Source organism: Dromaius novaehollandiae, chromosome 12 (assembly GCF_036370855.1).
Source record: "Dromaius novaehollandiae isolate bDroNov1 chromosome 12, bDroNov1.hap1, whole genome shotgun sequence".
Taxonomy (NCBI): domain Eukaryota; kingdom Metazoa; phylum Chordata; class Aves; order Casuariiformes; family Dromaiidae; genus Dromaius; species Dromaius novaehollandiae.
This window is the reverse complement of record NC_088109.1, coordinates 3,785,123-3,811,774: the sequence shown is the minus strand read 5'-3', so window position 1 is coordinate 3,811,774 and position 26,652 is coordinate 3,785,123. Positions and strand designations below refer to the sequence as shown.

Sequence of the window (26,652 nt, the reverse complement as noted above, 5' to 3'; positions counted from 1 at the left end):
TAGGTACAATTTCCTATGCAAGATCTTTAAGATACAGGCATAATCCTGAACCCAGTATTCTGTAAGCAAAGGCAGCATACATTTTGTAACTTTCTAATCATCCTTTCCTGCTATCAATTCTTTCTCCTTCATGCAGAGAAAATCCAACATTAAGGGGTAAGCAAGTGCCATGCAAAGCTTCAGGAGTACAGCATGAATTTGGGAATCTTTGTGTTTTTTGTACTACAACCAGAATGTGTAAATCCATTAATGCATAAATCCAAAAAAGCTATCTGCAAACACAAACCTATACACAAAATAACCATTGCTTTTCTGAATGTCACTTAGTTACACTGGTTGGGTTATTCGGAAAGCAATTATTTGGATCATCTCCAAAGCTAAAGACATAATAAAGGAAATATTAGCAGTTAAATTTTAGATTTGCTATATAATCTCAGTTACAACATACAATTCCATTATTTTATGTATTTAATACAATATTTCATTAAAATAACTTGCTCTATTTTTCCCCTTCCTTAAGGCAACTGCAATAAAAATTGTCAACATCTAAAATAAAACACATACCCCACTTGGGGGAAGGGATGGGAGGCTTGCACCTTTGAAGAAATACACATGAAAATCACATATGCTCACAATCAGTGATCACAGACCATGACAATCACTGTGCCTTTTTTTCCACTGTAATAAGTGACCAATGAAAGAAAAAGATTCAACAACCATATCGTATGCTTGTTGTTATTTTAAACTTCTTTTTGGAAAGAAACATATCTTTTTGTATCTCAAAAGTTTACACAGAATAACTGATCTCCTTCAATGGGAAGGTTATGATAGAATAATATTTTTCTCAGTGTATGTCTCCGTTATCTATTTTTGCTCTCTCTCTCTTTCTCAGAAAACAGCACAAACACACCTACCACATTCTTTTATATTTTTCCACAAAAAAATTACTAAAGCAAAATGTCACACAAAGATATGGTTAACTTTATGGAAAAATGTGCAAATCACTGCAAGAAGCATGTGCTGCTGTAATGCTCTCGTACTAACGATAACAGCTAAAAAGAAAAGTTTTTAGCTAAATCAAGGAAGAATTTGAACATGCACCTACCACTTTCACAATCTATGATTTCTAGCCTTTAAATGTACTTTCCTCACCTTATAGTACGCCTTTGCGTTGTTAAAGAGCAGCTGGAAGTCAGCAGTCAGCACATTCACATCATCATACTCCTCCATCTTTAGCTTTTGTTGGATTTTCATTAAATCAATTGGCTGAGAAACCACTTCATAATAATCTGGCTGATTTCTGTTGTTATGACAAAAAAACAGGCATTATTTCAAGTTTTGTACAGGTTTATGACTAAATAAAAAGCGTTCCAATACATTTTTGTTACAGCTAAGAGATCTAGACTGCATTCTACTGGAAAACATTTATTATTACTTTATGTTACCATTGTCAATTTTCTGAGTATAAGATAAAATTCAATCTCTTACTTTACCTACTGCATTCTCAAGGGTCAGTCTTATTAGTCTTCCCAAGAAATGGCCCAAGTATTTTATTCCACCATTTCTAAGGACTGTTTTATAGTCCAAGAGATAGAAACTTTAGGCAGTTGTCACATGAAACATTTTGAATAAATTCAGTATTTCTTTTTTTGACCAAAACCAGGCCCCATATATTGGCATGTCCCTTTGAATAATTACATCAAATACCCAGGTCAAACACTGTTGTGAGACTGTGGCAAATTCAGTTTAAATTTTTCACAGCCATTAATGGTGAAGTATTCCTCAATATCCATTTTTTCCCCAATTAAATCTTGGGTTTGAGGCTTAAAAAGAACTATGTCTTACCTTCGTTTTGGTGCCCTAATGAAGAGCTCGCAAAGGAGCCTGCCCTGTTCATCTTTGTAATCTCTGATCGTGTTGTAAAGTTCATGGCATACAGCAATCTAAAATGCAAGAACAACAAGATTAAAAAAAAAAAGGAAGAAAATTGTAAGGAGGTAACAAATCAAGGCCTGCTTACAGTGAGAAAGTCAACATGCCATTATACAATATGCTCTAAAGTAAGAATGTGAAGAACTTGGTGCATCTCATAAGTTAGTATGATATCTGACATGCTCAGATGCTGTGGAATCAAATTTTTTTTTTAATATAGGGAGCTTTCTTTCAATGCTAATACTAAGTAAAACACCCAAATATAAATTAATTCAGCGCTATTCTCCCTGAGTTATAGACATCAAAAACAACGACAGGAGTTCTGCTGTGCTGCAATTAATTAAAATTAGACTGCTAACTCAAAGGCACAACAAAGACATTGTACATTTCAGCAATCACTGCCTTTTTGCCTTTGTCTACTTATCTCCTTCTGCATTTGCTATTCAGCCACAGCTCAACCGCTGCACTTTATGACTTCAGCCCTCTCTCCAACCTCCTTCCACCTGCTAAAACAATCGGCAAAAAAAGAAACAAAGGCAGCAGAAGGAAAATGGGAAAGGACAAAACTGTGGAGACAAGAACGGCAAGCCAAAGCTGAATGAGATACTACACAAAGCCTAGCCAGGGCATTAACAGATTCAAGGCACGACAAGCCACTGCACATGTGCCAACTGACCATCATGTGCACAGAAAATTTTATATACTCTGGCTGTGCTGGACCCTCTGCGTATGCAATGTGAAGGGCCTACTCCCTTTTCAACCCAGGACTTTCCAAATAGGGATACAGTATTCCCAAGATAAAATCTGTGCATAATAAAAAGTTACTAACAGGATCCACAGTAGGGAGATTGGAAAGTCTCCTCCTCTTCCTGCTTGGGCCTGGTATATTCGTGGAGTGGTGGCCATCATCAAAGTCTCCTCCGCTGACGCTGCTGGAAGGCGAGGTGGCTCTTCGCCTCTTGGAACCCATGGAATCCAACTTCTTCTATATTGAAGAGAGATGTTCTTAAACTCATGGCATTGCATCCAAGCTCTCTGGGGAGAGCTAACTATTAACCTAGTAATGCTTTAGGATGGCTCACGTACATTTGTTACGTGTTACAATTTAATTAAGCAATTTCTAAACACCAGCCAGCTTCTTGAAAATTGACAGGAGTAAAGGGTAATCAAAATTGTCCTACAGTTTTACACTGTCACTGACCACAGCTATGTCAGAAAGACTAGGACTCAAATAAAGCAATGAAGATACATTTAGCCGTTCATACTAAGATACTTTCTTAAACTATCCACACTTTGATTCCTCATCCCATTCATGATAATTAAGTGTGAACTCCTGTTATAAAGGAGAGAACTTGTACAGAAATTAGTGTTCAGTTCTGATGGAAAAGCATGCTATGTCATGCCAAAAAAAAAAAGGAGAGAGAACAATTGACAAACTAAAATTCGAGCTGCTACTGAATACCTTGTCTTAGAATCATGCCAAAAAAAGGTCCGGACCATCATGTGACCCACAACTCCCACTTTAAGTATAGGGCAAATGGCTCAATCATCAGGAAGTAAAAAAAACTACCTCCTTTTTTGGTCATAGGTTTATCAACATGAACAGCAACAAATGAATAGACAACCAAGAACGATAGCAATTTATGGAGCAAGTTGTTGGCTCTTTCCCAATTTCTAGTGACAACATTACAAAAATATCTTGATTTGTAGCTGTCTCAAAGCCTGAAGACAGAATAGATTTATCTATCCCAGGCGCTGCCCATTCTCCAAGCAAATCAAGGGATTTCTTCTAGGAAGTACTCAATTGATTTTACAAGGTATGGCAGTATGACATAACTGCATTTGAGCATTTATATTAGAGACAGAATTAATTTCAAGCACACAAATGAGATTAACAAGAATGAGGCAGGAGTAATTAACAGTTTAGCTAAAGAAAAGCAAAAGCCTGAGGCAGGGGAATGGAGAGAATGGTGCACAAACAATCAATAATTTACCAGATTTACCAGAGTACAACCAGCACCTCGAAAAGCCAGTCTCCTCATAGTGTCTGACGGCCAAGTTAAGATACTGGGAGAAGGTAAAACTCTAAGAGTATCAAATCAGCAATGGTGTTAGTACAGTCAAAACTGAAAGACAAGAAAAAGGAAAGAAAGATTGAGGAACGTTGAGAGTAGATAGGCAACTAAAGAGTAATATTAAGAATAAATTGAAGAATCATTAAAGAATAAAGTGAGAAAATACAGAAAAGGAAGGAAAGAGAAAATAACATTATTTTTTGATTTTAGTTTAACAGAAACTCTACAAAGCAGTTTTGCATAGACATTACTATAACAGTTACATTAAAAACACATTTTTCTAATGTTTCTGAAGACATTACAGATTTCACAGCCACTTGGAAGGGAATGATTCATCAGTCAGAGCAGGGAGTAAACAGAAGTGATATCTGACCCGACAGTAAAAAACAGACAGCAGTAAAACTTAAGGAATGTGGAGTAGTACAGTGATAACAATCGGAAGAAAATGTTACGTTCCAGAAACACTAGTCTCTCTAGTGATGATGTAACCTCCATAAGTCTTCAAAATGGATTTTTATCCTCATAAACAAGAAACATTAAGTATCTGTCCATACAGCTTCATCAAAGATATACCTCCTTCAATTTCTTAGTCTCTAAGGCTGATTTTTTGATAAATTCCATGCAAAATGTACAGAATCATTTTAAGGCAAAATAAGATTACCTCTATTTAGTTCATGTAACTACTATTTGTAAACAAAACCAAGCAGAGATTATTTGTTTTCCTATTAACTATTCTAGACGTTTTCATGACATGCATGTATGGAGAAACTTTGTGTTTTACTGGTAGGCAATCTGTCTTAAGCAGGAGCATCTAGCGTGTAGCTTTTGGCACTGCCTACAACTTTTATCTGACAACTACAGTATCAAATGGCCGGCATGAGGCTTGTGTCGATGCGGAGGCGGCCAGAAAATACAAATTCTTGGTTGTGAAGAAAGCCAAGAGCGACTACTGAAACCAGTATTTCTGTAGATTACACTTGAGCCAAAAAGTACCATCAGTCTAACTCCATCCTGCATTAAAGAAGATCTGGGGAAGCCCCAGTCATGGCCTGCCTGTGAACTGCACACGGGTTTCTCCACTTTCACTATCCCAGGCACATACCTTGCGGCTTTCAGCCGCATACAAACATTAGTATGCACTTGCAGAATTGAGACAATAAGCCTCCAAAAGCCTCTTCTCCTTCAGTAACTGAGGAAGATGTAAAACTTATACCACAATCTGGACAATATTGTGAGTACTCAGTGAGAGACTCACATAAAACTCGTAATGAATGTCAGGCTCCAAAACGTGAACTTCTCACTAGATCTCCACTGCTCTAAACATTGATAATCCTAATGTGCGCAGAAATGTATTCTGGTTTACTTCAGAACATGTGTTCTAGGCCTTTTTCTGTAATGTAACAGCTAGCTCACAAGTTTTTCACCAGTTGCATCAAGAGTCTCCACTGCTACAAACCAGCTATCTCCTGCGAGACAGTGGCTTGAGCTGGTTCTCAATAATTGCACACACCACCCCTAAAAACGTCACATAACCACAGACATGTCCATAAGTGTCTCTTTAGCCATTACTAACATATATCAGAATGGCTGGAAGACTGCCTTTCCTGAAAGGCTAAGCTAGACTGATCAGTGAATGTATCATCCAGTCTAACACCAACAAATGAAGTTTTTACATGCATTTAAGATAACGTGCTTAAAACAAGCCAGTGAGGTTCTACCACACATTCAACTTTCTGCCTCCAAGTAAAACAAACAAACAAATAAACAAACAAAAACCACCACCAACTCTACAGAAAATGCTGATAGGTGCAAGGAAAATAATTTATGATTACTGGTATATCTCACATTTCAACAGAAATATTCACTAAATAGCGGTAAATACAGCAAAAGGATGAGGAAGGGAAACATGGTCGGAATTTCTGCACAAATACAACACCGAAAAAAGAAGACGGCAGCAACCAGGTACTACAAAAGTAAAAAGGCTGTGGAGAAGTTTGAGGCACGGCGTTATCAACCCGTTTAATAACGCCGGGACAAGAAACGGAGACGAGACAAAGCGCGACTGATCGCACCGGGGGTCCCTGCTGGCCCCTAGCGCACAGCGGCCGGTTTCGCGAGGCGTTACCGCCGGCCCGAGGAGAGAGAGACGGACAAAAGCACCGTTTCGGCGCCCCGGTGGGTTTATGCCCCCGCGGGAGGGACACGACAGTGCTGCCGCTGCGGCGAGGGCCGGGGCCGGGCAGCCCCCGCCGGCCCTCGCCCTCCCGCCCGCTCCCCGGCCCCGCTCCGGTCGGGGCGCCGCGGCGGCCGCTGTCAGCGCTGCCAGCTCGGCCCGGGGCCGCGGCGGCGGGAGAGGAGGGGAGGCGGCGGCGGGGCGCGGAGGCTCGGGCGAGCGGCCCCGCGCCGGGCCCCGCTGCCGCGGCAGAACGCGGAGCGACCGGGCCGCGGAGGTGACAGGGGGCGGCGGCCGCTCGGTGCCCGCTCGCGGGCGCGGCCCGGGCCCGCCGGCGGCGGCGCCTCCCACAGCGGCCACACAAAGGGAGGCAGCGGCCTCCCGGCCCCGGGCCGCCGCCCCGTCCGCGCGACCCCAGTCCCGCGCCGCGCCGCGCCGCTCACCCAGCCGGCGCCGCTCCGCCTCCTACAGCCGCGGCCGCCCTCGCCCGCCGCCGCCCGCCCCGCCACCGCTGCTGCCGCCGCCGCCGCCGCCGCTCCTCACTGCCGAGCCCGCCGCTGCCGCAAAGCCCGCCCAGCCGCCAAACGCGCCTCGCCCGCGCGACACCTCCGGCGGGGAAGGGCCGCTTCGCTTTACGGCAGCGCCCGCCGGCGGGAGGAGGAAGGAGCGCCGCTTTCCACGTGGGGCCGGCGCCCGGCGCGACCCGGCGGCGCCGCCATGAAGCGGCCCAGTGAGCTGCGGGCCGGGGCGGGCCGGGGCTACGGGCGCGGGGTCGCCAGGAGGAGAGCGGCGGCGGCGGGGGGCCGTGCGCGCCGTCCCCGGCGGGGCGGGAGCAGGGGCGCCGCGGGCCGCGGCGGGGAGAGCCGGGGGCAGGATCGGCGCCGAACGGTCTGAAGCGAGGGAATGGCGGCGGGGGAGGAGGGGGGGGAACGGCCGCCGGGCCGCGAGGGAATGGCGGCGGGGGGGGAGGGGAACAGCCGCCGGGCCGCGAGGGAATGGCGGCGGGGGAGGGGGGGGGGCAACGGCCGCCGGGCCGCGAGGGAATGGCGGCGGGGGGGAGGGGAACGGCCGCCGGGTCGCGAGGGAATGGCGGCGGGGGAGGCGGGGGGAACGGCCGCCGGGCCGCGAGGGAATGGCGGCGGGGGAGAGGGGGGGGAACGGCCGCCGGGCCGCGAGGGAATGGCGGCGGGGGAGAGGGGGGGGAACGGCCGCCGGGTCGCGAGGGAATGGCGGCGGGGGGGAGGGGAACGGCCGCCGGGTCGCGAGGGAATGGCGGCGGGGGGGGAGGGGAACGGCCGCCGGGCCGCGAGGGAATGGCGGCGGGGGGGAGGGGAACGGCCGCCGGGCCGGGCCGCGAGGGAATGGCGGCGGCGGGGAACGGCCGCCCGGGAATGGCGGCGGGGGGTGTCGAGCGATCCGGGACCCGGCCGTGGCGGCGGGGCCGGGCCCGGGGAGCGGAGCGGGCTGGGCCGGGCCGGGCCGCGAGGAGCCGGCGCTGACGGCCGCGGTGCGTTGCAGAGCTGAAGAAAGCGAGCAAGCGGCTGAGCTGCCACAAGCGCTACAAGATCCAGAAGAAGGTGAGGCCGGGCCGCTGCCGTTACGGGCCCCCGTCCCGGCCGGGGCTGGGGGACGGGACGGCATCTATCGCCAGGCAAAGCCTCCTGCTCGCTGGTTTCCCAGGCGAGGCGAAGGCAGCCTGCGGGAGGGCCTGCCGTTCCAGCCGGGCCTCTTCCGAGGCAGGTTGCACGGGCTGGGACCAACGACCGGCTACGCAGCACGTGCTGTTTTGTGTCATCCTTAAACTGTTCGCTTGGCTGCTGCTCTGAAACATGCTGTGAGAACGGAAGTTAAGGCTGCTGGATGAAAAAAGTACACCCACAGCTAACAGTGAATTCCAGACTTCAAGAAACTATAAGTAGATCAAAGGACATTTAGCACTAGAAGTACTTTTATTTTTATATATATATAAAAAAACTACAGATAGTGTTATGTGTATAATGCACCCAGTAAGGGTATTATTTTGAACGGTAACAGAGTCTGGATTATAGCGGACAACTTGCTTTCCAGTCCTCAATGAGAGAAGGATGCCGCAGAAAGCGTAATAGCGTGGGTTTCTTGCATCATTATGCTTTGCATTAATTTGGGGTTGTCTGTTTAGGTGTAGCTTTATGGTGATTCATTATGTAATTGAAACACTTCAAAAGCAGACACATAATTTTTTCTTCGATATCTGTAAAAAGGAGGGATACATCACGTTTATTGCCTACAGTGAGAAAATGTTCTTGTTCCTGTCTGCAGATCAGAGAACATCACCGAAAACTCAGAAAGGAGGCCAAAAAACGTGGACGCAAAAAGCCCAAGAAAGATCCAGGGATTCCCAGTGCTGCACCATTTAAGGAAGAGCTTCTACGTGAAGCAGAGCAAAGGAAGCAGAGGGTAAAATACAGTTTGTAGTAGAGGGAAGGAGGGCAGAGAACATTCCTGTCTTCAAGGAAGCTTTGCATGTATGTGTGCACACATGCAAGCATGCATGCCCGAAGCAGCAGTCATACTAGATTGTAAATAGTCTTAGTAGATATTTGCTTGGGAAAAGTTACATCATTTTCATTTCCAGCGTTATACTGTGTATCACAATTGCCTCTTTTATTTTTTCACCTTGTTTTCATCATTGTATAAGCTCTATAGTAACTACAAACCTGCTGGAAGTGTCATCATATAACTAGAATTACCTATGATAACTAAGATGGGCTGTCTCATCAGAGCTTGAAAAGTTAAGTCTTGATATTGTGATTACCCAGAAGACTTCACAAAATAAGGATCTGCTGCGTTGACTAACATGACATGAAAGCATCTCTTATCAGTTCTAATATGGTTGCTGTGTGGCTGTTACTTTGAGAACTGGCTAATGGACATATTGTCTCTGTTTAAATTGAAGCAATAGTATTCTATTCAGGGTAGGAATGCTGGAAAAGGTCCCAGTGTCACTGGAACAGCCATGGCTTCTAACTAAGCTATATCAGGCACTTCTGTCAGAAATAAGTAAGTGAGGAGAAAGAACAGTGGTCTTTACTCCCTTAGAAGGTGTTATAACTAGCTTGGGTTTTGTTTCTTTGTAATCAGCTTGAAGAACTAAAACAAAAGCAGAAGCTTGACAGACAGAAGGAACTTGAAAAAAAGAGAAAGCTTGATGCTAAGAAGAATGCAGCCAAAATGAAGGAAAAAACAGAGGGAAAGGTATGTGTCTGATAAGATTTTGATTCTTTGAAGCTTATAGAAGGCATAAAATTATTCTGAAACATCATCTTCTTAAGCCATATGTTACATGATATGTCATGCTGTCAGGAACGTAGCTCGTAGCAGTTACATGCTACTGTGTAGTATAATACACTAATTTTGTGTTAAACCATTCCTTCTCATCTTTATTTGCATTCAGGAATCCTCTAGAAAATCTGAAGCAAAGACTAACAAGCTGCTGGATAAAAATTCAAAGAAATCATTTTGCAGGGAGCTCAGGAAGGTGAGATGCTTCAACTATTTTCGTGTGATTTGATGAGCATCAGCAGTGAAACAATTTATTTTCCTTTTCTGCATTACTTTGCAACTTCTGAGAGTATAAAGGTCGTTTATGATAAACTTCAACATGGAAGTAAATAATTTTATTAGAAACTGAGAGAGTTTGTCTAGCTGGTATGAGCTGCCATTTCTCCTGCTGAGACATCCAGCACTTTGAGGTATTAGGCTTCTTGGCCCAATGTCAGTACATACCGACTAATTGGAGAACCCTTGTATTAACGAGGAATTAGTGTCTAAGACTTCCCTGCCTTTGGAGGAGAAAGATGAAAGCTGCTTCAGCTTTCTTGTTTGCAGTTCAGAAGAAAGAAGGCAGGACTCAAACAAGAAGAGTCATATAAAACCTCACTTAACAATCATTCTTTGAAATTCAGTAGTTGCCGTCATAAGCCACAGCTATTCCAGAGTTGTTATCTTTATTCTAATGTAGGTGATTGAGGCCTCAGATGTGGTTCTAGAAGTTTTGGATGCAAGAGATCCATTGGGCTGTCGGTGTCCTCAACTGGAGCAAGCTGTTTGCTCTGGAGGAGACAAAAAGCTATTGTTGGTTCTGAACAAAATTGGTAAGAAACACCAGTTTTCTTGTAGTGTTATTTAGTCAGGGGGTGGTTCTGTGTTAGGTGAGCTATGAAGACGACTTTAAAGGAATCTGAGGTTCCACTGAAGACATAAGATCCAACTCTGAGCTCACTAGGCTGTTGAAGGGGTCACATTTCCCCCACCGTTAAGTCTAGGTTGCTTTAAAAAAGGAAAGAAAGTAATTCCTTCTGTTTGCAATGATGTTTAAACCTGCTGTCCAGTCTGTCAAATTTCACGAAAGTTAGAGATCTTACAGTTCTTAAAAATGTTTGTGAAAATAGGTGACTAGGCAGAGCTCACAATAATAGTCACCACTGAGGCAAGAGTGAATTAAACATCAGCAAATCAGCATGATAGTTGTGTTGGAGATTTGGCTTTGGGAAATATTTTCTTTCTCCTGTGGCTATATGGAAGAATCCACACAAACAGGTGAAACCAGCTAAAAAGGCTGGTAACTATTGGTTTATCAGCAGCAAAACCAGGAAATATTAAGAGCAAGAGCAAAGGGAACTTTGTATTAGAGTAGCCTTTGCAAGGATGATGGCATAATCCTTCACATAACATCTCCTTTTTTACCATACAAAGTCTCTCAGCGAAACACCAACATTAAAAACCTAATACAATAGCTGAAAATGTAATTGTGGTGTAAGTTCTGCTTGAGACAAAAAATACAAATGAAAACTTGCAATGCTGAATTACTTTGGGGAACGTACTCAGTATTTTACTAGAGCTATGCATAAGAATAAAAACCCACCATTTTTCAGCCAAACATTGTGTGTCATGAAAAAACATACTAAACAGACAAAATACAGCCTGGTTCCCAATTCCACGCTAGATTTACTCCATGCAATGATATTTAACATTCATGAGAGTGAAAGGAGCACGTTCTTTTTCCAGATTTGGTGCCAAAGGAGAACTTAGAGAAATGGTTGAATTATTTGAAGAATGAATTTCCAACAGTTGCTTTTAAATCAGCAACACTGCTTAAGGACAGGACTATGGTAAGAGCATTGCAGGGTCTTTCATGTGACTAAACTGTATGTTTGCTGAGTTGAAATGTTGAAAATCAGGAACTCTTGTTCTTCAAACTTTTTTCCTCTTGTTTGATACACCACTGTGACTGATGGATATGCCTTCGCGCTTTGACTAGGCTTCATGGTAGAGTAGAATTCTTTCTGTTGTAATATATGTTGCTATTTGTCCCAGCATCCTGGGACAAGAGAGTAAAAATGGGTCTTTTTACTCTTAAGGACACTGAAGAGAGGAAGATGAGGAGTTTTTCATCTCCTATATAGGAAGGTTGCACCAGTTACATTAGCATCTTTACTTGTAGATAAACTGGTGCAGCTTACAGTACTGCATCCATTCTGACCTTAGCCATCAAAGGGTAGCACCTGGCATTGTTTCATGAAGAGTGTGAGTGAGTTAGCTCCTTGTGTTCTAGTCTCAACTCTGTGAAGGTGATACTAGTTTGAGTCTTATGTACGTTAATACATAATGCTTCACACATACTAACCCTTTTAACAGCATAGTGAAATAGATCCTCATGCCAAACAGTGCAGAAACTCCCAACACAGAGAGGTTAAGCAATAAGGAAATCCTTCAAAAAATTGATCAGTCTCTTGAATGAATTTGCAGATTAAAGGCTTCCACAGTCTGAATGTTCATGGCCACACAACAAATCTGCAACACAGTCTGAACTGAAATCATGGACCCTGTGAGTCAGCTCACGTTCCTTTTTCTCTTAATATTTGATGCATACTTTTTCTACCATTACTTAACTCACAGATTGATCTTTCTATTTTTTTTCTAATTGCTTACTAAACTGCTTCCTTCCACTTTGAAGAAAAACATCATGGAGGATAGTACTTGGAAGCATTAAAGCAGACAGGTGAATCAAAGCATACATATTTATCTTCCTAAATGGCTCCTGACTTTTTTTTTTTTTTTGCCTTTGAATCCTGTAGCAGGAGAAAGTCACAAAAAGAAGCGCACATATTGATTTAACTAGAAACACTGAATGTTTTGGAAACGAAGGCCTTTTGAAACTTCTTCAAGAGCACTGCAAGACTCAAAACAAAGCCATTCAGGTTGGGGTAGTAGGTAAGGATTTGGAGAGATGGAAGGCGTTTCCTTCTCCTCCTATAAAGCTTTGGTATCCTGTACTACAAACTGGATAGTATTAAAACAACTAATGTGCAGCCTCACACCTGAGACTGTGACATGCTTTTAGGCCTTCTAGTCAGCATTTGTTCTTTCATCTGAGCCTCACTGTTTCAGTACTTAAGTTGACAGTGATGTATGTTGCACTTCCATGTGTGTAATATGTGAGCTGTGAAAATGACGTTGTCTGAGGCCTGAGCTGATTCACCAGCTTGAGCAAACATAAGCAGGCTGCATACCACACAGCCTGCATTGCCTTCCTCCCATTTGATAGTTTCTTTCATGTCCCTTTTACTATTAGTGTGAGAAATGAGGATACACACTTTGTCTTATTTCTGTAGTGAAGACTTCAGATCCAACTCTGATCTCACACTGAAGATGTACATTACCCGAGACAGCTGTAAGAAGCAGTTCTGAGTAGTGTTACACAGGCCAAGTTTTCTTACTTATAAGGATTTCTGTGGTTTTCTTCAGGTTTCCCTAATGTGGGGAAGAGCAGCATAATCAATAGTCTTAAAGGAGCTCGTGCTTGCAATGTTGGCCCAGCAAGAGGTGTTACCAAGTAAGCTGACTCTGACAAAAGCTGTTCATTCCACTGTTTGTGGATGTGTTCTGATTACTTTGAGTTTGTTTAGTGTTTGTGTACAGTTTCTGTGCTTTTCTGACCCTTTATGCAGTTTTAAATGCACATCTGAATTTGCCAGGATAAAAGACATCATTAATGTTTAGTTTTGTGTCGTACACAAAGCATATGATGAGAAAGCATTAAAACTGAGTGTGTGAAGCATATTCAATCCAACACTGAGCTTTGTGTCTTGCTTGCTTAATTAAGCAGTCCTTTACTGGTTGATTTATCTACTTACAGTGCATTTGTGTCTCAACAGGTCCATGCAAATTGTGCACATTGATAAACAGATGAAGATTTTAGACAGTCCAGGTATTGTTGCAGATCTTTCCAACAATGCCCTGGCTCTGGCTATGAGAAGCATCATAGACACTGGAGAATCAGGCTTGGCAAATGTACTCGAAGGAATAGATGCCATCCTAAATCACTGCAGTAAACAGCAGGTGAGTTCCATCATCTTTCTCCACATCCCTCCCTATAGTCCGCTCCTTTGTAGCTTTTTTATGTCAATAACCAAAGCCCATTTCTCTTCAGCCAGTTCTGTCAGCTTTTGCACTGCTCTCCCCTCCTTTGAATGGGGAGTATTACCCATAGAGGGAGGCAAACTTTGGCTGGTACATCCAACACACATGTGATCTTTCCTCCTTACAAATGAAAGGCAGATGCAGTGTGCCAGGATCCTGTAATCCAGAGTCTGTTTTCTCAATGACTTTTCTGATTTAGAAAAAAACTGCTTGTAAGATTTCACTGGATTATATCATCAGAAGCAGAGTGAGAGATGAAGACCACTTCACCATTCCTTATTATTACAGTGAAGACTTCAGATCCAACTCTGATCTCACTCTTGTTTCAATTAGATTAATGTAAGCCTAATTTCCATCTCATTCCATATTTGGTGGATCTTTACAAACATATGATAGGCTGTATTCCTATGCCTGTTGGTAAAGGTGAATTGGAGATTAATTTGTTGAAGTAGCCATTTTACTCTGTAATGTTTACTCCCAAATGCAAAGCGAAACTGCTTTATGTACTTGTTCCTTCTCATTGTAACCTAATTTGATTTGCTATCTTATTCCTAAAACTAAGAGAAAATAGGTCATCTAGATTTCTTATGAATGTGACATTTTCTTTTGCACTAGGTAATGCTGTTCTACAGTATCCCAGATTTCAGGAATACTGAGGAGTTTTTAACTTTACTTGCTCAGAAGAGGGGTATGCTGAAAAAGGGAGGTGTTCCTGACACAGAGAATGTAGCTAAATTACTGCTTTGTGACTGGACAGGGTATGTATGCTATGAATTCTGCTTTATGCTGCTGACCTTTTGTCACATTGTAATCCAACTCTGTGCTTACACAGCAGAAGCTCTGAGTGCTAACCAGCATAATTAGAAAACAGACTGCTTTTGTTTTCTGCCCTTTACTTTGAGAAAGGGAGCTGGATTGCTTAACAGATTTAGAGGACACCATCCATTTATAATTTTCTAAAATAGTGAAGGATCAATTGACAGAGTGAGAGCACGTTGCATGCTATTATGTAGCCAATTTGCTGACCTCTGCTATAGGTTGCCTCTCAGGTAGTGAGTTCATGTAGACCTCTTCCACAGACAGGAAAGGAGCTTGCAAATTTTCTGTTGGGATTTATAGTGGTTCCTACATTCTCCTAGGGTGGGATGAAGGTAATTCAGAATCAGTGACTAATTGAGTCTGAATATTTTTTTCTTGCTCAAGTCATTCAGCTGCTTTTACAGCTCATGCTTTTACAGGCAGATGATTTGTGGTGACAAACTATGCCACTTCTTTTTCCTCTCAAGAGTGGGCCATCCACTTAATACTGATATTGACAACTTCAGAGTCAGATTTAAACAGCTATTTCACTGCTGTTAAACAGATGATATTAAATGAGTAGTTAGGTTGAGAGGTTTCTGCTGTGGGTTTTTATTTTTAAATACAGTGATTTAACTATGTTATCTTAGGTTGGTTTTTAATGCTGATATTTTATTTTCACAGAGCTAAAATAAGCTACCACTCTCAACCTCCGGAATATCAGAGACCGCCACCATATCTTACAGAAGACAAAATAGCAGAAATGCAGAAAGGTTTTAATTTAAAAAAGCTAGAAGAAGAAAACACCACCACTGTTACAGGTAGGACTTGTCACTGTAGTGCACTGCTACCATTAAGAGTGGTAGCAGTACTTTTAATGGGACACTGTGAATGGAAGTCCTTGGAGGGTTTATGTGATAGCTTTGCCAATGTGCAGTGGACAGGAACCTTTTGAGGAAGAAATGGATTGTTAAGCAGCTGAGCAGTGCAGCTGTCTGCCTTCTTACACAAACAGCACTACCCCTGCTAATTCTTGGTTTCTGCTCCTCTGACCTAACTGTTCTGCACAGCCAGTGTTTATATGCTCTTCAAAGTTCTTCTCTTCAATTTCTCACCTAGGCCAACAAAATCATTCTATACTGTACAATCTGCAGTCAAATTCAAGTCCTTCAGCTTGCACCTGCCTTCCGTAGATGCCTCAGAGAAAGCTATTCTGTTGGAGAATTCTCCTTTATAGCACTGTTTATGTGGGAGTGCTGTCTTTGTGGAGGGGAGAGGCCAGGGCTGTCTTTCTAGCCCCGAGCTGAAATGGCTATTCTGTAAGGGGCAAACATCACATCTGGTGCTGTCTACTCCAGTGACTTTAACAGACACTTCCCATCTCTTTCCCAGCTCTAAAGTACCCCAATCTGGCAAGCAGCATCGCTTTCCAGTCAGCAGGTATGACAGATGGGACAATAGAGGAAAATAAAGTGTTAGAGGAAGCATCAGAGCATGAGAATTTGGAAACAGGTGAGGAGGGGGAAGAGGAAGAGGAGGAGGAAGAGAATTTCACTGAAAGTGATGATGATCTAGACAACATGGAAGCAGCAGAACAGAACATCAAAGAGGTAAATCAGGGTTTCATTAGGCTTTCACCTGTCTAGACCCTGGGAACAAGTCCCCAGTCAGTATTCAGCTGTAAATGGAGAATGTAGCCACTAGGAGAAATCACAAAGTCCTTCTCCTAGATATAAGGGTTGGGGTTTCTTTGCCTAATTAAGGAAAAACAGAACCTTGTTCTGGACAGTGGTAGAAGATAGATATATAGAAGTAGAAAGATATATATAGAAGTACAGAAATAGAAGGCAGCGTGTTCCTCCTCCGCTATACAAGGGGGCATCTGCACCATCAGCAGAGTCTCAGCTCTTTCATTTGCATGTGAGACTTCATTAGTGATGTCCGAGTACGCCCATATTGCTGACCTCTCTGATTTGTCCTAGGAAAATGACATTCAGGGGATCAGGAAAACAAACCTTGGAAAACAACAGCCAAGATGTACAAATCCAGAAAAGCAGATAGCAGCAGGTCTGTATTAAAACCTGTGGCTTTAAAAATCATCTCCAGTACTCTTAGCATTGGTTTCACTAACAGATGATTTTTCTTTTCTCAAAAGGCACGCATTCCAATACACTACCATTCAGCTTGGATAAGATGGCAGATGAAGATGATGCCTATGATTTTAATACTGACTATGTGTAATGAGGAATGGGCAAAGACATGGCTTGGCGACTATTCCTGCCTTTTGAAGCAGCCATAAAGACATCTGGTATAGCAGAAGTTAGATGAATGCTGTATATCAAAATTGCTGCAAAAATTCAAATTTGTTACTGTGTGAAATAGTGTATATAATACTGTATCTCCTGTGATAGTTTCAGATTTTATACATTTCTAGGAACTGAGCCCTTGTTCAGCTTTAAGTCCTATACTTTAGTTCCTGTAAAAAAAAAAAAAAAAAAGTCATTTTTCTGTGCTTTATATATTAAAAAAAAAAAAAAGTTTCCAAAAGGCTAAATGCTTTGTCTTTTTCTGTGAAAAACCACATGATTAAATACATAGTTCCAGTCATGTTTGAACAATTCAGTTCCAGGTAAGTCTTCATCCTCCTTTCATCAAATATAATTATTTTTATAGAGGTTTACAAATTCTGCATCGCAACAGAACATGACTTAGGTCAGCAAGTTTTCAGTATGCTTTTTTGAAACTGTAGGACTTTCATACATAAAGGTTAGCTAGAGAATGCTCCTTACTTCAGTTAAGCATGCAGCATTTTATCTAATCAGTGCTTTATACAGATTATAGCTTCACTGGGAAAGGTAACTGCGATTATGAAAATAGAAATCTGTCTTCACTAGGGAGAGAGCTCCTTGTTCTTCTGATAATCTTGAACGAAAGAGATATGACCTAATGCCACCTATTGTAAATGCTAACACCTGGTAACTGTAAAACAAAACACATTACAGCACTCAGCCTCTAGCAGAACTCAGGTAGCAAGAGAACTATTGATCAGTTTTTCTGAAAGAGAGGCCCTGCAGCTGCTCAACCAATAAAACAGAGTAAATGCCTGACACCAAGCATCTTGCTCCTCTGCACTTGTTTTCTTCCTGTTAACTTAAAGCTATGATTTCTCAGTATGTTCTTTCCTTTAACAAGCAGTTGATGCATTTTCCTTAAGTAATTGTATTTTAAGGCACATTCCTGCCAGGTACCTTGAAGTATTAAGTGTAGTAAACTGATTTTCTCATGCAGACACAGAAGCATGCTCTTTATCAAGTCTAGTTAAAAAAAAAAAAAACTGGTCATGAGAATTAAGCCAGCATCAGCTGACAGCATAGTAACCTTTAGAGTTAATAACTGAACTGATTCCATAACTGCTAATCACTTCAAGGACAAGAATGGTTCTTACTCATCAAAAGCCAGGAAAAGAAAGGATAGGTAACTAACCAAACACAGCAGCAGCATCCATGAGAGAAACAGAACTATATGCAAGGATTACAAAGTGTCAGGAAGTTTTTAGAAACTTCCTGAAAATCCTGAAGCTTCCAGAAAATCCTTTTAAATTATAAAACAGTACTAAACCCACACATAAACACAAATATGCCCTTTAGCTCCTGGTTGCCCTGTATCTCAGGCCATCTAACACTCAGCTAGTCTCTATTCCCCATCATTATTAGTGCAGAGCCTTTTCTCTGAACATTTTACACTAGTATATTGAGGACAGCATTCACAAGCACTATCGCAGCAAATAAGATCACAACTTGTGTTCAAACCTGTATTAAACGGTACAGTTGGCACAACAGCTGCTAGGGTATATCAGCTAATAATAATTAATACTCAGACATGAGAGTACAACTCTTAAAATTACTTACCTATAGAAGAAAAGGTGCTGGGCAGCAGGCTGCAAAAGGGAACTGCCATCTTGCTTGAGGAATTTAAAGGGGCAGACTGAAGCATGTTGGGGAGAATTTATTCAGCAGAGCTATGCTCACCTGAGAGTCAAATATGAGTAACTTAACAACAGCAAAATTAATCTGTAATTCACTCCACCTGAGCCAAAAAATAAACACATACTTTTGGAATGAGATTGCCTTTTTAAAGGTGAGAACAATTGACTTTAACTTCAATCTCTTAATACTGTATCCAAGCACAAAGGAAACAAGCTTCCAGTATCACACCAACACCAAGATTAGAATGAGACTGCCATGTAGCTGAGGTTTGAGTCAAGATGTCAAAATCAGCTTTTATTTTTGAAAAAAGTTTTCTCCACAGCTTTACAAAAAAATGTTTTAGTGTTCACTGGCACTTAAAACCACTTTGTATAGTGAAATAATACTTGAAAAATAATCTTTCAAAAGCCAAGATTCAATTTTTCAGAATTGTGCAAGAAAGGTTTATACAGAAATATTTGAGAAGAATCCTCATGCAAGAGAGTAAACTATTTCACAGGATACAAAAGCAAGAAACAACAACAACAACAATCAGCAGCTCTTAATTACAGTACCTTACTGTGCAAGACTTGCATGGTGCAAGCAACCAGCTAAAGTTGTCTCTTGTTCTTAGGAACTGTTTATTTCTGTAGCTGATGAGACAATCCATCCTAGAAGATTTGTAGTAAAGAACAGAAGAATGTACAACAAACAGAAATGAACTAACAAAAGTGCTAGTTTATGGAGATGTTTCTTTGCTTTCCAAAGTGCTGCTGGAGTAGCATCTTCAGTCACACAAGCGAAGTGAGTCTCCTTTGGGACTGCATATTTTGGGTCACGAGCACTGCACCTGCCTACGTGCATCCCCATGTGCTCTAGAAGGCAGGGACTGCTTTGTAATACACATCAGCTAAAAAATTTCTGCTTGAGTCCAGAAGTTTCCTGAGAAATGCCATCACATCAGTTAATAAAATTTCTTCTACTTTGCTTCATAGGCTTTTGAGTGTCTGCGAAGCAGGCTAAACTTGCCCGTAGGGTCAGGAATATACCACTTCTCCCAGACCTCAGCATATGAGGCCGTTCTTCCCCATGGTTTGAAATGTCCATTCCAATGGAGCAGCTTGGCAGCTTTCACAAACTGAGGAGAGTATCTTTTTCCAGCACTAGATCCTTTTATTGAAAAAGAAGCATTAGTGCCCGATAAAAAGGTAGCAGAAACATCAACATGCAATATTTTAACTTCAAAGTTTAAAAAGAAATTCTTGTCATTTATGGAGAAAGGAGCTGGTATGTGAGGCAGAAATCAAGGCAAACTGAAAAACATAATCAGGTGCAACTAAATGCTGCTTTGATCAGTCTCAGAACTCATCTATTTTACTGTACTGCTTTAACTGCCATGCTCTTTAAAACACTCTTGGGGTTGCTGTGCTCAGCAGCCTACGTATTATTCATTTGTAACAAAACCTAAGAAAGCCCCCCCAGCACTGGAGTTTTACCAGTAGCAGAACAGATACAAATGTCTGTTGCTCTGAACAATCTAGGAAGAAATATCTAGGATCATTCTAGATACAATATATATGTATCAAAAAAAGAAAGGCAACTTGAGAGCAAGTCCATTCAAGGGCAAGCCCTCTAGCAGTTCAAAAAGGAACACAGAGGATCAGGCCCACAAGCTCTGAGATGATATTGCAGAGCATTGTTTCTTAAAGCACAGGATATAAAGAAAGAAAAGATCCATTGGCTGCGTCATCAACTAAAGGTCCAGCTACAGACCTGGAAAACACATTAGGGGAGAGTAAATGAAGGGTCGCAAATGTTTCATACATACCAAGATGTCGGACATTCCACATCGGATCAATATTGGAATGTTGCTTGTAAAATACAATGAGCAGTGGAGGTGTAGTGATGCTGCCAACCAGAGTCCTACTGTACAGTTCCTCTCTGGAAGAGGAGAGAGAAAGAAGCTGGCAAAGAGTACTTGCGTGGCCCTAAATCGGTTGATTTTCACTCGCAACTACATGACAGGAAATGTCATGTGGGTATGTACAAATACATACACAGCCTTTCATTTAACAGTTAAATGCCATCAGCATAATCCAATCCCTGGCCTACAGTCACCTCCAGTTTGGGAGTACTTACGCTACATTAAGTGCCATCCACTTCTCCAATTGCTTAGTGATGTTCTGTAATTTCCATTCCGTCAAATTGGCAACAAAAACTCCTGGATTGAAGGAGCAGGTGCTGGCTTTCATGGCAAGGTTTCGGATGGTTTCTTTTTTGTAATCTAGAAATCCAATGTAATTATACTGAAAAAGAGTGGAAATTAACTTAAAATATGGTCAAATTATCATTTAAAGAAAAAATTTGTACAATTCCTAATAGTCCAGCATATCATGAAGTTGTTAGAGCAACTTTCCCTTCCTTTAACGCAGCAGAAAGAGCTTGAGAGGCCTAACACGATTATAGAAACTACGTATTTAAGGAATGCTGCCTATTCTTAATGTCCATAGTCTGAGACAATTAATACCACTCCCTGAAAAAACACCTTTTTTTTACACTCACAAATAAAAAATTACCTCTCCAATGTTCTAAGACCTGCTGCTGTTCCAAACTGAGTGTTACTATCATAAAGGACAGAAGAAATTAAAAGTACTTTTACTGTGCCTCACTAGAAACTGCAGGTGTAATTTGTAACACAAATACCAGAGTAAACTGATTTGGGCAGGTACAGTCAGACTTTTAGGTTCACTGCATTTCAAAGACAACCTGCAAAAACATTAGAACTAACTGAGCACCCATTTCCAAGTGCTGGAATCTATAGTATTGTTACTACTGAATCAGAATAAATCCAACCTGATTCCCTGCTCCATGAACAGCAAATTTATTAGTGGTCGAGTCACAATCATCTGAAAATGCAGCTGCATGTCCAGGTTTCAATGGGGTGTTGTAAAGTTGAAGAATATCATCTGAAAAATGGAAATAAGACCAGAAAAATTAAAAGCAATCTTGCATAAATCTTGAGTGACTTTTTCTTCAGTCCATTCCTACCGCTGATAAAAGCACTCAGTTTAATCCAGTTCATTCATATTTACAGGTTTTACATTTTTCTTTGAAACAGAAGTGTTTGGTTACTGTCTGAGACAGCATACTGATCCCAACATATACCAAAACAGACTTACTAAGAAAAGGCCCCATACCTTGCACTATTATATCATCATCCACGTAGATGGCCTTCTCTGCATGAGGCACCAAATTGGGTAAGTAGAATCTTGCAAAGGTTAACTGTGAAAACATGAGAGCAAGAAAAATAAGGAATTGTTCAAATAAATGTGAAGTTGACTGATACTCTTGGCACTTACCTATGGCACTAACATCCAAGAAGGTAAAATAGCCAGCAATATCCTAGGAGTTATTTAAAACAAATAGGTTCCATCAATTTAACAAAGCTTGGTTTCCTAAAAACTCGTGCATCGATAAACTAACTCTTAAAACTGATCTGTATTAGGATTTCTGCACATTTTTGGCATGTTTGACAAGCAAGCTGCTATGTTTCACTGTAGAAATCAGCAAAAAAATATTACTAGAGATGCATGTGTATATATTCAAATTCATCTCTCACTGTCTGAAAGCTTACTCTTACTGCAATTGTAAGAATTTGATTATAAAAGATTTCTTCTGCCCTAACAAATTTGGTTTCGAACTCCAGTTGAATTCAAAAGCCATTGGAGGCAGTTATCAAAATAGACTGTTACTAACTAGCACGCGCAAAAATTAGCTAACATTAGCCTCACTGGTTTCAAGGTGTCTGCCTTTTCAGGATCCACTTGTACTTTCCCTTCTAAGACACGTGGGTCAAAATCCAGAATTCGGTATTTCAAATTTTTCAGAGCAGTGTTACTTAGCCACAGCCTGCAAACAGGAAAAGGCAAAGATGTTGTTAAATGAAACAAAATCAAAGAGAAGCAAGAGATCATATTGACTGTGACACAAACTTTGATCTTGTCACTCATTTCCCTATCTAACAAACATGCATATAGAATGTAATCTAAGTCTTAATTTCAGTGGTGTCCCATATGACTGTAGGGGCATGCCCAATATCAGCATACTACACAGCTGTGACATGTGAATGGTCTGAGGTTGCTTCTTGTTTTATTAGAAACATATGGTCCTGTTATAACAGGCCCTTCACAGAAACTATTGGTTGAATGAATGTGAGTGAGAAAAAAAGGATCAAAGACCAATCTAAAAAATACAAGGAAACTTCACTGCCAGCACTTCAGTTGCTCAGATGAAACGTAGAAAATAACTTTTTACATCCCCTTCACCAACAACAGTCTGCAATCCCACTGGTACATGCCTTCTTCCATCCCTGAAACACTACCAGAAGGAAAGACTGTAGGACTCCCCACAGCTGCCTTGCCAAGAAGATTTAATAAGCAGCAGCGGCTAGGACTACAAACAATTTAGGAGTGCAGTATTGGGCAAAGTAAGTATCTTTCAGAAGAAGAGGAGCTCAAGTTTGACAGTATTGTGGGAGTCTAACAAAAAGATCATTACCTCAAGTGATCCACAGTATCATTCAAAGTGACAATATGGAAAACCACGTTGGATCTGGTGTTCTGATAAATACTGTTCATGGCTGCAATTGCACCCCCAAGCCTCTCATCTGATGCTGCAATGACCACAGAAATCTCCTTATCATTCCTTTCATCTGTCAACCTTTGGGGAATCGCAGGTATGAAATCTATAGGCTGAAGTCCTAACGGACTTGAATCTGTGGAATAAGATTGGCATCACACATCTGTTTTATGCAAAATGAAATACAGTAATTCTTACCATGTTAAAATTCCCAATGTCTCCAAATATTTCTATTATACAAGCACTTGGATGTCTCAGCTGGGAAGAGGGCTACAATATGCCAGTGTCAAACATGTAAAGATAGCCCCTACTCTTTACAGTCTGAGATCTGAATAAACAGGGGAAAAAAAACCCCACACACTTATAAAGAAACTACATACATGTAACTAAATATTCACAGCCAGCACAGCAAGATACACGTGAGCATTACAGTTCTGATGACTATATTTAATTTTGAAATTCCAAGGTGTAAGTCATTCAGAGAGAGCAAAAATGATGCTCAGGCTAAATTAGGCTGCCTGTATCTTTGGTCTCATTTGCCACATTCACACTCACATTGACTTCTCCCTCCCATTTTCCCTAACTAGCTTCTAGTCTTCTCCATGTCATTTTTCCCTCTTTCTTCTCCTTTTAGGTAGGCACCAATGAAGAAAACTGAAATTCTAGATTAACATCACCATTGCCAGGTTCCCCCCCCCCAGGTCAAGGCATTACACACAGCCCATGTTTCTTTCCAGCATCACAAAACACTACATTAACCTAAGCTGAAACCAGCAGAATTTATGCCCATAGTGTGGGGAAACAAAAATGGAGATCACCAGTTGAAGTTTATGATTAGATCACATCACCTGCAGAGGCAACAAATTGCCCACCACCTGCACTTTAATAACAATAATGGTACCTTTCCAATGATTTAGACTGTTACATATTGGACAATTTCAGATAATTTGAGGAACACGGCAAACAGGGGACTTCACAGTTTGTGGGCAGTAGTTTGCGGTCCACAAAGCTGGGCTTCTGCTTCTCTTGGCCATTTCCTGATTACGGAGCTCAGCAGCTTTAAGTTCAACTGATTCCTGATTAGAGCCTGTCAGGCTCCTACTTAACCGTTGTTGAGGAGGACCTGTACAACTGCTGCCCAGGAACAACGGCTCTCAGGAGTGGCAAAACGCATCTTAGCAGTTAGTGTTTCCATGCCCCCACTATCTGAGTCTCTGAGGGACTACTAGCAGTTCTTAGAAGTGAACTCCTGCGTGTAATAAAATATTACAGCTTTGAAAATGAAACGACTTTGCTAAGCAATCTGAATCAGATTTTAATGCCTTTTAAAACCAGAAGGGAAAATTATTACTATCTTGTCTAGCTTCCCAAGTGGGAAAGGTCATAGAACAGCGAGTATAGACAATCCCACCATATCAAGGTTTAGATAACACTCATCAGGATCATGCCTGTCTTGGGTCTGAGAACAGCAAAAGATCTAGTTATTAGAGTACAAAAATTTATCTTGTTATGCAAATGATCCATCATTATCATACAAGTTACTTCAGTAATGAAGTGGTTTATGCCTCGCCAGAGCATGTCTTTTCCCACCAGTCTTAAAAACAAACAAAAAATTAAAATAAAACCTCAACATACCTGACAATTCCCGTTTCAAGAAATCACTGAGGCCTAGGAGGTTATGATGAAGAACTAACAAAAATATAACAACAGCCACTATGAGGATGGAAATGTTCACTGAAGATTTAAAAGGAAAAAGGTTATTAAAATAAGCAGAAAGGTTAGGAAACTCAGAAAAGCACAAAAGAGTTAAAAAAAAAAAATTACACACACATATACACATACCTTTCCTTAATGTCATTTTTCCCTTGTGGTTTTATTTATTTGTGTAAGTCTTCTGTAAACCTGTAACAGAAAATATATGGCAGTCACTTCTGCCTTGCAGTGCATGCCTACGCCAGGCACAGCAGACTATCACCGGCAGTGTCAAAACAGCTTCAGAGTGCAGTGAACATATTTCCTTCTTTTCAACAGAAAAAAAGTATGCTGCATTTCAGTAACTGAACACGGCATCTAAATAAGCACGCAGTTACATGTCTGAAGAAGAAATCAAGAGATGAAAAGGGAGATTTACAGATCTTGCCATCTATTTCACTTACACAGAAGTAACAAATTCCTACACAGAAGTAACAAATTCCTTTGGCCAGTCAAAAGGGATCTGAAATGACTATGGAAAATTATGGATGGATTCTTTTAAGGTTGAACCAACTTATCTATCTGAACTGGAAGCGTGCCAACAAAAAGGCAATTTAAATATTTCTTTCTATACTTAACTGGGAGATTTTGGCAGGACATAGCACACTCACAATTCATTTAAGATTTTAAGAAATGGCTTATACTTTCAAAGCATGGTATTGTCCTCACAAAATGTAACTGATGATCCGGCTGAAGAAGTATGTGAGAGATTGGAAAAGTGTGAAAGAAGGTATTACCATCATGTTATGCAAGGCAGAAAAAAAATACAGACTCAAAGCAATGATACAGGTTTTGTACACAATTCAAACATACTTATTCAGCTGTGAGGACGGAACAAGAACTGTGCATCCAGGTATGTGAATTACATGTCAAGTAACATACAGAAAGCACACCACAACATACTTCAAACCAAGCTGAGACAATTACGTGTGACAGGCATAACCATTTCCTTTCTACTGTTGTTTTCTCCAGTGGGAAGATACTTTATCAAGCGCAGTAACTACATACATATGGTATGCCACGTCTGCAGCGCTACTGAAGCTAGCCAGGATGAAAACACAGTTTATTTTTACAGTACTTCTGCTTTTTGCAACCTCTCTCTTTAGAATCAGGCATGCCGCAGTGCTGCACAGCCCTTAGGCCAGCGACGCAGCGGGCGCGTGCACACGTATACAGCGTTCGTCCTTTGGGGAAACTACAGAAGTCTGAGACAAAAGCTTTCATATAACTACTCCTCCTAAAAGCATTTTCAGCGCAAACACGAACTGCACACTAAAATACTCACGCGCTGGCTCATTGCTCTATTAGCGTAACTTCAGTTGCTTCAGCGACGCAGCCCACGGCGCTAACGGGACGCAGCGCGCCGGGGTTTTGACCTGCTGACAGGCCGCGACGGCAGCGGCCGCGCAGGGGAACAGAGCGCGTTCCCCGGGGAACCGCAGCGCCGCAGGGCTCCCGCGCGGCGCCCCTGCCCGGCCCGCTCGCAGCCGGCGGCCGACACGGCCCAGGCGAGCCCCGCAGCCGCGCCCGCGCCCCCCTCGGCACCGAGCCCCGCCGGCGGCCACTCACCGCCCGCCCGCGCCGCCGCCAACCGCCACCTCGGCGGCCGCCGCCAACTGCCAGCGAGCCCCAGCGGCCGCGGGCGCCCGCCGCGCTGCCTGATGGCCACGGCGCGCGAGCGCCGCGCCCGCGCCCGCCTGGCTCCGCTAGCGAGGCCGCGGCCGCTGCCGGCCGCTTCGGGAGGACAACGGGAGCCCCCGGCGCCCAGGGCCGCCCTGGGGCTGCGCAGGCGGCGCCGATTCCGAACAGGCGGCAGCTCGGGCACCTCGCCCCTGTCGGCCGAGGACCCCGCAGTCCG

General features: G+C 42.4%; 3 protein-coding genes and 4 non-coding genes across 22 annotated transcripts in view; 5 read left to right on the top strand and 2 right to left on the bottom strand.

Moving 5' to 3' along the window:
• PBRM1 (polybromo 1) overlaps positions 1 to 6,771 on the bottom strand; it is a 66,870-nt gene extending 60,099 nt beyond the window's left edge. For 4 of the 15 annotated variants that reach the window (XM_064518683.1, XM_064518690.1, XM_064518688.1 and 1 more), the window contains exons 1-5: positions 6,624 to 6,770; positions 3,927 to 4,058; positions 2,762 to 2,917; positions 1,846 to 1,943; positions 1,153 to 1,300 (exon numbers count right to left, since the gene is read on the bottom strand). In XM_064518683.1, the coding sequence (XP_064374753.1) occupies positions 1,153 to 1,300; positions 1,846 to 1,943; positions 2,762 to 2,917; positions 3,927 to 3,974 (450 nt within the window). In that variant the 5' untranslated portion in view covers positions 3,975 to 4,058; positions 6,624 to 6,770. Of the gene's footprint in view, positions 1 to 1,152; positions 1,301 to 1,845; positions 1,944 to 2,761; positions 2,918 to 3,926; positions 4,059 to 6,623 lie in introns of all 15 variants that reach the window. The other 11 variants (XM_064518684.1, XM_064518691.1, XM_064518689.1 and 8 more) reach the window with 6 other exon arrangements.
• Positions 6,772 to 6,782: 11 nt separating this feature from the next.
• Positions 6,783 to 17,553, top strand: GNL3 (G protein nucleolar 3). Its single transcript, XM_064518700.1, has 15 exons — positions 6,783 to 6,910; positions 7,699 to 7,757; positions 8,479 to 8,616; positions 9,301 to 9,414; positions 9,614 to 9,697; positions 10,181 to 10,313; positions 11,227 to 11,330; positions 12,297 to 12,432; positions 12,967 to 13,054; positions 13,377 to 13,560; positions 14,257 to 14,399; positions 15,124 to 15,260; positions 15,832 to 16,049; positions 16,422 to 16,506; positions 16,595 to 17,553. Exons 1-15 carry the CDS (start codon positions 6,898 to 6,900, stop codon positions 16,678 to 16,680), a joined length of 1,722 nt encoding a protein of 573 aa, XP_064374770.1. The 5' UTR covers positions 6,783 to 6,897; the 3' UTR covers positions 16,681 to 17,553.
• LOC112986209 (small nucleolar RNA SNORD19) lies at positions 10,373 to 10,448 on the top strand. Its single transcript, XR_003259954.1, has one exon. It is a non-coding gene; the product is annotated as a small nucleolar RNA SNORD19 (small nucleolar RNA).
• Positions 12,797 to 12,870, top strand: LOC112986211 (small nucleolar RNA SNORD19). The gene has a single exon (XR_003259956.1). It is a non-coding gene; the product is annotated as a small nucleolar RNA SNORD19 (small nucleolar RNA).
• LOC112986212 (small nucleolar RNA SNORD69) lies at positions 13,232 to 13,307 on the top strand. The gene has a single exon (XR_003259957.1). It is a non-coding gene; the product is annotated as a small nucleolar RNA SNORD69 (small nucleolar RNA).
• Positions 13,891 to 13,966, top strand: LOC112986210 (small nucleolar RNA SNORD19). The gene has a single exon (XR_003259955.2). It is a non-coding gene; the product is annotated as a small nucleolar RNA SNORD19 (small nucleolar RNA).
• Positions 17,554 to 18,698: 1,145 nt separating the features above from the next.
• On the bottom strand, positions 18,699 to 26,549 carry GLT8D1 (glycosyltransferase 8 domain containing 1). Of its 2 annotated transcripts, none has more exons than XM_064518701.1 (10): positions 26,364 to 26,549; positions 24,885 to 24,944; positions 24,678 to 24,776; positions 22,962 to 23,178; positions 22,196 to 22,313; positions 21,602 to 21,686; positions 21,258 to 21,370; positions 20,544 to 20,710; positions 20,233 to 20,345; positions 18,699 to 19,574 (listed from the first exon to the last, which is right to left on the bottom strand). In XM_064518701.1, the coding sequence occupies exons 2-10, from the start codon at positions 24,898 to 24,900 to the stop codon at positions 19,384 to 19,386; spliced, it is 1,119 nt and encodes a 372-aa protein (XP_064374771.1). In that variant the 5' UTR covers positions 24,901 to 24,944; positions 26,364 to 26,549; the 3' UTR covers positions 18,699 to 19,383. The 2 variants fall into 2 exon arrangements, with proteins under 2 accessions (XP_064374771.1, XP_025961135.1); XM_026105350.2 differs by lacking the exon at positions 26,364 to 26,549 and adding an exon at positions 26,080 to 26,318.
• Between the last annotated feature and the right edge of the window lie 103 nt (positions 26,550 to 26,652).